The sequence below is a fragment of the Pyrus communis genome, chromosome 2, assembly GCF_041283825.1.
Source record: "Pyrus communis isolate YQ-2024b chromosome 2, ASM4128382v1, whole genome shotgun sequence".
Taxonomy (NCBI): Eukaryota; Viridiplantae; Streptophyta; class Magnoliopsida; order Rosales; family Rosaceae; genus Pyrus; species Pyrus communis.
The window spans coordinates 16,171,826-16,181,285 of NC_142566.1; the positions used below are offsets into that span (position 1 = coordinate 16,171,826).

General features: G+C 36.7%; 1 protein-coding gene across 1 annotated transcript; it reads left to right on the forward strand.

The window, feature by feature from the left end:
- The first annotated feature begins 5,030 nt into the window (after positions 1–5,030).
- LOC137746687 (putative hexokinase-like 2 protein) lies at positions 5,031–8,027 on the forward strand. Its single transcript, XM_068486690.2, has 9 exons — positions 5,031–5,343; positions 5,521–5,671; positions 5,969–6,139; positions 6,303–6,377; positions 6,473–6,628; positions 6,705–6,803; positions 6,888–7,018; positions 7,165–7,246; positions 7,357–8,027. Exons 1-9 carry the CDS (start codon positions 5,063–5,065, stop codon positions 7,819–7,821), a joined length of 1,611 nt encoding a protein of 536 aa, XP_068342791.2. The 5' UTR covers positions 5,031–5,062; the 3' UTR covers positions 7,822–8,027.
- The last annotated feature ends 1,433 nt before the right edge of the window (positions 8,028–9,460 follow it).

A 9,460-nucleotide genomic window follows, 5' to 3' on the forward strand; every position in this document is an offset into this window, starting at 1 on the left:
TCATCTTCTATATCATCCCTCTTCTCTTCACTTCTCACCTTGGTGTGGGGACTTAGAGGTTCCATCCTCTTGGAACTTGGAGGTCTTATTCAACACCACACAAAGACGTAATGAGCTAGGATTGAAGGTCCCTTCACTTGAGTGATTACATTGTGAAAACAAGGATGTGCTTTAAAGGTGTAAAGCACCATCTTCCTGCTCCATTTCATTTTGTGTAAAGTCTTAACTCACCACTCACTAGGTTTTTTAATTTCGTGGGTAAATATTTGTTTTGAGTTCATGCAGACATTACTTCCACCTCTAATGTTAATTCCATTGAGTGTGTTGCTCAAATAATCTCAAATGGACAAAGTTTTTCCTTCATAATCACCCAAATCCGAAACCATTTGACTGTTAGATTAATGATAATCATTTTAGCAAAGCTGGTTCTAAGATTTTGGAGGCCTTGTGCAACACTCAATTGGAGGTCCATACATGGACTAAATTTTCGTTCCTATATTTTCTTTTATATTTTATATTTGTGTGTGTGTGTGTGTATGTCACGCCCCGAACCCAGGTCGGTAATAAAAACTCGAACCTGAATCCGAAATGTGAGTTAAAACTAAATAATTAAAAGGAAATTGAAACGAGTTGGAAAATAAATTCCACTTATAAAAATAACGACAAATCAAGAATTCTTTACAACCTACAGTAAATGAATGAATAAACTTTCTATTCTCCAATCTAATCCGATCTCATCATGCCTACCATCTTGAATGTCTAGTTCGTAAACCTGCATAACAATAGAGGGGTGAGCTTCAACAGCTCAATAGGGACATAACCTTCCCACAGTAAATTGACGATATTAAATTAAGTGCCATGAAATCATATAGTAAAATATCAAATCATTATTGATAACAATGCATGAATATAGTGCAACCTCTTTGGCTACCCCCGTGAATTTATGTAATAAAACACGCAGACCTGCATGTCCCATACTATGCATTTTACCAGTGCAGTGGTGGTTCAAATGTTCTATTATAGAAACTAAACCCCATACGATATCCCAAATTCATCAACCCCTTTTGTTAGTCATCTTATCTAATTCATTGATCTCTAACCCAAATCAACCACATCAACAATTTATCCCGCCAATATCCTATTCTAATGTGCACACCAAGCTCGCCTGGAACTAGTTTCACAATGAATAGATTCAACTACACAAAAGATCATTTCCAACTACCCTCATTTCCCGAATTCCAATCTTAACATTGAAGTTCCAACCACATCTTACAACATGAATGATGCACAAATGATGTCATTTCATCTTTTATATGTATCACAATATATTCTCAACAAATAGCATTCTAACAATAATTCCATAACCAATAACAGGTAAACACTTAACCGAAGCAATTAGCCAATTAATATCCAACACATTAATCAACCAAAAAGATCAAGAATATTATAACACTTCACGAAATTTAATAAAATCAATTTCCGTAAAGGTCTGCTGTATTTCCCCTACCTGAATTTCAAAGCTAAAACAAAGATTCACGTCACTACCGGAATAGCTAAGCTTCACGTACTTATCCACATCACTACCGAAATAGTTAAGCTCCATGTACTTAAGTAAGTTCCGTGATCACTCCTAAACCAATATATTTCTTCCACTCTATTTTCTTTTCTAATCTCTCTCTCTCTCTCTCTAAACATATATAATATATACACACTCGTACATACATGTATATACATATGCACACCACCTCTACATTATGCATGCATTGCATGCTTCTGTGTTTTTAAAAGAATGGCGAAGGCTTCCGATTTATAGCAATAGGAGGCGGATACAAATGTAGTGGCCGAGTAAGAAAATAGTAATAAAATACTATGTGAAAGATATACTTGGATTGTGAGGCTACACCCTCCTGCTAATTGCATGCAACGTGCACGACGACACTGTTTTGAATTCCAACCCCTGTTCACATCAAAGCTTAGTCACTAATTATGCAAGGTGCCAATTGCATTTGTGCAAAGAAATGGGGTAACTCCGAGCTTGTCATAATAATGTGGTTCAACTTCATTTTTGGCGAGAATCGAACCTAAAACCTCTCACTTACAAGTGAAAAGAAATACCATTAGACCGTAGTACTAAGTGGCAAAATTAGATGACCTTTAAAGCGGTGACCAAAAGATTAAACGATGACATGTATTTGGTTACATTATGTCATATATGGAAATGGGAGCTTTTAACAATTATGTCTTCAGACTTTTAAGGATTTGAATTAATTATAGTATTCCAAATTATACATTTATTATCAAAAGTTATCTTTTATAATGAAGAAATTAAACTACAAATATTTAAAAAATAAATTAATTAATTAATGTAGCTCAAAAAGGCCCAAATATGTAGGGAATCGAATCCGTGCATAATTAGATGGAAGTATCAGCACTAGACAACTCCACTAATACAACATTGTGAATTATGTTCACACTTTTTCTATGTGTAGTAACTTATAAAGGTTATGAAAATTCAGAGGTCTCCAAAAATCGGGGCCCTGTGTAGTCGCACACCTAGCACCCCCTTAGGGCCAGCTCTTTAGTATTTCTTTGCGTAAATTCATTTTCTTCACTACAAATGAATGTCTTGATGTTTTGGGTTCTTTTTTTTTTTTTTTTTTGTAAAGATGATTAACGAATGAGAAGTTGAAACATAAACGATTTGAATCCTTGAATAAAATTACGAAGGTTAACTTTACAAAATGTGTATCAAAATGTATATCACAAAATGAGCGCATATATATATATATATATATATATATATATATATATATATATATATATCTAGCAAGGTCTTAGTCGTAGGCTTTAGTTGTACATAAAGGTGAACTAGTTAGACTTCACACGCAAGAAAAGATTGTCTACTTTGCACGACTCGTGAGTTTCTATGTGCTACACTCCACGCTTGACTGTCGGCCGGCGATATCTTTTTTGGGACATTGATCTCTCTTTCTCCATCTTTTAATTATAAAACGAATTGGGTCTCAAGTTTTCAAAGTTTTACATTTGTTTCTGTCCCAAGTATTAATTTCTTATGCTTTATTGTACACTAGTGATCATGATCCTCTCTCTTCTTCTTCTTCTTCTTTTTCTAATTCTTATTCATTATTTTATTTCCTGCAAAATATATAGGTTTTAACTTAGTCAGTAAATCAATTTCAGCATTATACACATACAAACATAATTTTAAAAAATACTTTTGTTTTCCTTACACATCTTAAGGATTCATTAAATGACGCATTTTTTAAAACTCCAATGTATGATACATGTACGTATTTTTTTAACTTTTGTTTAGCTTTTGGCCCCTATGCATAAAAGTCTAGCTCCGCCCTTGCACGTATACATTATCGAAGATATAATAATAGAAGTCTAGCTCCGCCATTGCACGTATACATTATCGAAGATATAATAATAGATAAATATTAAAGTTAAAAATGACCAAATTTTTCAAATTGTTTTGTGTTAAAGTTGCCAAATAATATATGTTTTTATTTTTCACGTACCATACATGTTTCATAGTGTACTCAATATGGATTTAAGACTTGGGGTTAAATGATAAAAAAAAAATTAAATAAAGTTCTCTTTATAAATTTTTGGCTTATTTTTAGCTGAGACACTTAGGGTACATTTGTTACACCGGACTATCTCGGACTGGACTAGCTTCAGAGACTAAGTTGGACTGGCTTAGACTAGACTAAGCTGGACTAACTTAGTGAAGCATTTGATGCAGTATCGGACTAACAAGCAGGATAAATAACAAACTCTAATATTATATTATTTAATCCATAATTATTAATATTTTATTTTCATCCTATGTTTTTATCCCTCTATTCCTCCCTTACCGTCCCATTTTGTCCCTCTTTTTCTCCCTTTTCCATTCCAATCTTTTCCTCCCCAGATTAAACCTCTCAATTCCAGCCTCTCTCTCCTCCCTCCTTCTCGATTTCAGTCTGTATCTCTCTCTCTCTCCTCCCTTTCTCTCTCTCTCTCTCTCTCTCTCTCTCTCTTTAGCTCTGTGCTAGTCGAATGGAAACCTCACGGCTCCATTTTTTCCGATGAGTTGCAAGTTTCTCGACGAGTTTTCCTACTAAACCTCATCGGATTAGATGAGGTTTGCACCACTAACAAACTCTTCCCCATCTTTAGTCCTAGATCCGAGCTTTGCATGCTTGAATCTGTCATGGATTCAAAAAAAACCCGAACCGGCCGAGACTTCCAGGCCATTTTTCGGCCACCTCCGACCACCTTTTGGCCTTGATTCAGGTAGAATCGTAATCCCCTCACTCCCATCTTCAATTTGGTATTTTATATGAAAATTGGTTGTGATAGTCCAATGGTTTTCGAGGGTGAGTGGTCAAGTAGCAAGGCGAGGAGGAGAGAGGGGGAGAAAGGGGACAGTCTTAGCTAGTCCCATGGTTTTCGAGAGGTCTCACTCAAACCAGCTAGTCAATGATTTAGTCTAGGCGAGTGAGACTTAGTCTCATTAAACCTAATCCTTGCGTCTAGAAACAGAATAGGGCCCATGCAGAATGTAAAAATCCGGCAATCAGTCCATTTGTATTTATTTTACGAAATCCATATCAACTCCCTTAGCCCTTCTATTAGCCCATATTCAAATTATTTAGGCCACCCATTTCCATGAATTCTTATTACCCATACTTTCAGCCCAAAACGTATGATATGGGCCGTGTTCTCTCCCTCATTTCTACACCTAAGCTCAAAACTTCCTCTTCATAGTTTCGATGAGTTTAATGTAGAATATTTATAAAAAAGAAAAATTCAGCTAGAAACTTGGGATATGTTTTAATATTTCTTCGGTGTTATATAAATCAACATAATGTATGCATCTGTTGCACCCCTCCATCCATAATACTCGTTCCTCCCTGCACAAATGACGGGTTTCTGTTATTTTTTAACCAACACTTGATCAGAGAAAACATAACAAAACATATAACAAGCAAAGATCTTTGTTTGCAAGTTGTTGATTGCTGCCCACATTGCAATCAGAGAGACAACAAAAACAATGAGGAAGAAGGTGGTGGTGGTGGTGGCATCAGTGATCGTAACTACCACAGTGGTAGCGGCAGCAGTTTTACTGAGACAGTGGACGCGGAAGAAACAGCGTCAATGGAGAGAAACACAAAAAATACTACGCAAATTTGCCAGGGACTGCGCCACTCCGGTGCCAAAGCTTTGGCAGGTCTCAAATGCCTTGGTGTCTGACATGAAAGCTTGCCTTGCTTCCAGTGGGACCATCACAACTCTCAACATGCTGGTTTCCTATGTCGCTCCCCTCCCCACCGGGTAGGGTACATCCTCGATTGCTCATGCAGGGCAGTGTGTCCGGTCCTTTGCCCCTGCCAGTATAGGATATATAGTTTAGAATTTATAACAGAATATCGCGCGCATTGAAGAAAAAGAAAATAATACTAGCATTTTCTCTTAAATTTTGATTTGAGGTGTATTTTGGTGTGGTGGCAGAGATGAGGAAGGATTTTATTATGGCGTAAATTTGCGGGGAACGAACTTCTTGATCTTGTGTGCCAGACTTGGAGGGAAGAACAACCCCATTTCAAATTTAAACAGGGAGGAGATTCCCATTCCCTCCAATCTCATGGCTGCTACTGCAAAGGTACATATAGATAATTAAAATTTTTGGAGCAGCTTAAAAGTTTTAACAAATGACTAGAAGATCATATTAGGCGCCAATGAGAAGCATGAAACAAAGTAGCTTTTATACAAGCACAATATCAGCACCAACATATGCAGATAACGTAAACAATTTTTTTTTAATTTAAATAAGGTCATGCATTGCATTGCCACAATTTTTTTCGTTTACACGATAAAAACTTGAGCTTGGTCAACATGTGTTTTATAGACTTCAGTGCACAGATGAATATGATACATATACTTTTTTTTCATTAAATAGGAATTATTTGATTTTATTGCTGTGGAGCTAGGAAAGTTTGTTTCAGAACATCCCAATACATCAGCAAAGGAGATGAGCAAACTTGGTTGTATAGTATCATGTCCAGTCGAACAGTCTGTTGTCTCCGATGGAACCGCTATCAAATGGAAGAGTTTCTCAGCTGATAGCAAAGTTAGGTTATATTTACCCCTTTTTCTTGATATTTTACACTCATTGCTGCAGCAAAATTAACTGCTTAAGTATCAGATTTGGGAAGCATTATTTTGTCCAATATCTCACGGCAATTGCACAAATTTTAACCATCTTTGTATGTACAATATTACAATGAGATCAGGTTGGAAAAAGGTTGGTGAGTGACTTCAACAAAGCCCTGGAGGAACATGGAGTGAAATTGCGGGTTTACGCAATGGTATGCAACTCCCGTGGTTTATGCTACTCCACGTTGCTTGATTTCACTACGAAAAAATGATTCCTTGCAGTTAATTCAGCTATCTTCTTGAGCAGGTTGATGATACCGTAGGAAATTTGGCAGGAGGTAGATACTACAACAGAGAAAGCGTGGCTGCGGTTACTCTAGCAATGGGCACGGATGCTGCTTATGTAGAGCCTGCAAATGCAGCTCTCCAGTGGCATGGTCCATCGCCTAAATTAGGCGACATGGTTAGTGTCTGTCTATGGAATTTTTTTATTATACAGTAAGTGAAGGGCGCAGTTAAATATCTGCTTACTTGTGCAGGTAATTAGCACACAGTGGGGAGATTTCAGTTCTCCTCATCTTCCAATAACCATCTTTGATACTTGTTTAGATGCTGAAAGTCCAAATCCTGGATGCCGGGTATGGCAAATCTTGTACTCCAAGTTTCCAAAATATTGTAAGGCATAAGTTTTCTACGTTTGACCTAATCGTGTTTTGCCTCAGAGATTCGAGAAGCTGATTTCGGGAATGTATCTGGGAGAAATTGTGAGAAGAGTATTACTGAAGATGGCACAGGAAACAGCATTATTCGGAGACACGGTGCCTTCAAAACTCATGACTCGTTACCAATTGAGGTGCACAACAAAGTCTAATGTGAATGTACAATTTCTATCAGCTGCATTACCTTCTAGTCATTTGGTTGAAATTTGGAAATATTGGATGATTGGATCTCAATGAATCATTCAGCCGCTAATAGTATTTTGCTTGTCATATTATGTAGTTCACCTGATATGGCTGCCATGCATCAAGATACATCAGAGGATCACGAAATTGTCGGCGAAAAACTGAAGAAAGTTTTTGGGGTAAGGTTTCTTCCCAATGAAGTAATAAAACAGTATTTGAAGTAGTCTTCAATCTTAATGATGGACAAAATAGTTAAGTACTTTTAACTCTTTTGCTCCATGACTACCAGATCACTAGTACTTCTCCAAGGGTGAGGGAGGTAGTTTCGGAGGTTTGTGACATCGTTGCAGAACGTGGAGCCCGTCTTGCTGGAGCTGGTATTCTTGGGATAATTAAGAAGCTTGGGAGAATTGAAAACAAGAAAAGTGTAGTTACCGTGGAAGGCGGGATTTACGAGCACTATAGAGTCTTCAGAAATTATCTCAACAGCAGCGTGTGGGAAATGCTTGGGAATGATCTTTCAGACAATGTTGCCATTGAACATTCTCATGGTGGTTCAGGAACTGGAGCCCTATTTCTTGCTGCATCCCAAATGGAAATGCAGAATGACGATCCTGATCCTGAACATGACCCTGATACTGATCCTAGTAATGATGATGATGACGATGATGAACCTGACATTGATGATCCCCATCCTGGTAATGACGATCATGATCGTGGTAATGATGTTCGTGATCCTAATCCGAATACCTGAATTTCTTGCTACATTTCTTTTTAGCATTACAACCAATCATTTTTGTCACATTTTCTTATGATCTTTTTCATTATTGTGTCGGATTTGCGGAACTAGCTAGCTAGCTCTAGGATCACTTCCGGGGAACCTGTAATAGATGCTTTTAAGACACATTCAACATTTGTTCATGTTCAAATATGGTAATAAAATAGTAGTTTTTGTAACAACATTCTGACTTGCAGAACAAGTTAGTTGGATATATGCTTTAGATTACTTGTTTTCATGAAACATTCAAGACTTTATCGGCTAGTAAATGTTTTTAAACTTACTTGTTTGAGCTTCTTGCAAAATCTCTGCAAAATACAGGCTTCCCCTTGTTCCCAAAAGTAAAAATAACTTCTGCAGAACACAGAAATTACTACAAGAGCAAAATGGGAACCTGCAGTTTGCAGAATTACCCCAACCCCACACACACACACCCACACAAACTTGTGAAAAACGATTACAAACAAGACAAGAACAGAAAAAATGGAAAGTCACCGACGCAAAACTGAGATTAAATTAAAAGAATCTTGTGAGCCTGTTATTTTTGTCAATTAGGTCAAGAAAACATGAATTGTCCAATTCAAAGAAGCAACAGAAGGAATTGTGTCAGTTTGTGGTGGAAGCTCAAATCTCCTTCTACACATGGAGATACAAACAAACCAACCATTGCCTCTCCAAAAACCTGATTTGTTGGGTGCCAGCCTAATCCATTTCTGATGGTCCAATTCTCTTCTTGGGATTTCTTGAAACTATCTTCAAAAATGGAAGCCCACACCAGTTGAGCCAAAAACTGGATCGGATTACTGTGGACCACCAACAGTTCTCTCATTCAAGCTCAAAAGATAGCAGCCCGTGTTGGTTTTTTCATTAGCGATATTCTTCTTTATAAAGTACTCTGATTTTTCGGGAGCTGGATTAGAACTCGATAAGTTAATAGTCAATGTAATTACGAGTGCAAAGGTGAACGTCCATAACAATTTCAAATGTATATTTACCATTCTGAAAAGCCTCAGATTTTAGGTGTATCATATTCATATCCATATCCTCACAACTAGTTGTCATTTTATAAAAATGCTATTGAAGTTCTTCTTGTTGTAGTGCTGGTGCCTATATTATTAAGCAATTAAAAATTCCATGCAATGAAATTATAATCATTTTATATCAACTAATTGTCAAATATATACGTCCAGCAGATGCTTCTTCTGATAAACAAATTGAAATCACATCATTGCATTTTGTTTCCAGAAACTCTCTCCACTAAATAATGCATGTCCATATCATAAGCTAACTGCAATGCATGCAATTTTTTACTTTTTTTATAAAAATAAATAAATAAATAAACAGGTGAGACTGACAGTAATGATAATATTACCTTGTAGCTTTTGTCGTTTTATTTGTGAAAACACCAAAGGAAGTCTGATTTCTAACAGAGATGGAGATTGAAAGCTCTGTAAAGAAGAAATGGTAATCGATGTTCAGTCACTTTCTGTCACTCACTCAATTCCTCCTTTATTTTTATTTTTATTTTTATTTAATTCGTCAGAAAATGATGGGTGTTTCTTACAATGCCTTTGGCAGTGGGTAAATGGACATTGATGAAGAGGTGCTTGTGGGG

Excerpts from the sequence above, each read along its gene's own strand:
- LOC137746687 (XM_068486690.2), top strand. The coding sequence starts at position 5,063 with ATGAGGAAGAAGGTGGTGGTGGTGGTGGCATCAGTGATCGTAACTACC. Across the intron at positions 5,672-5,968 it reads TCATGGCTGCTACTGCAAAG|GAATTATTTGATTTTATTGC; the intron begins GTACATATAGAT and ends TTCATTAAATAG. Across the intron at positions 7,019-7,164 it reads ATGACTCGTTACCAATTGAG|TTCACCTGATATGGCTGCCA; the intron begins GTGCACAACAAA and ends CATATTATGTAG.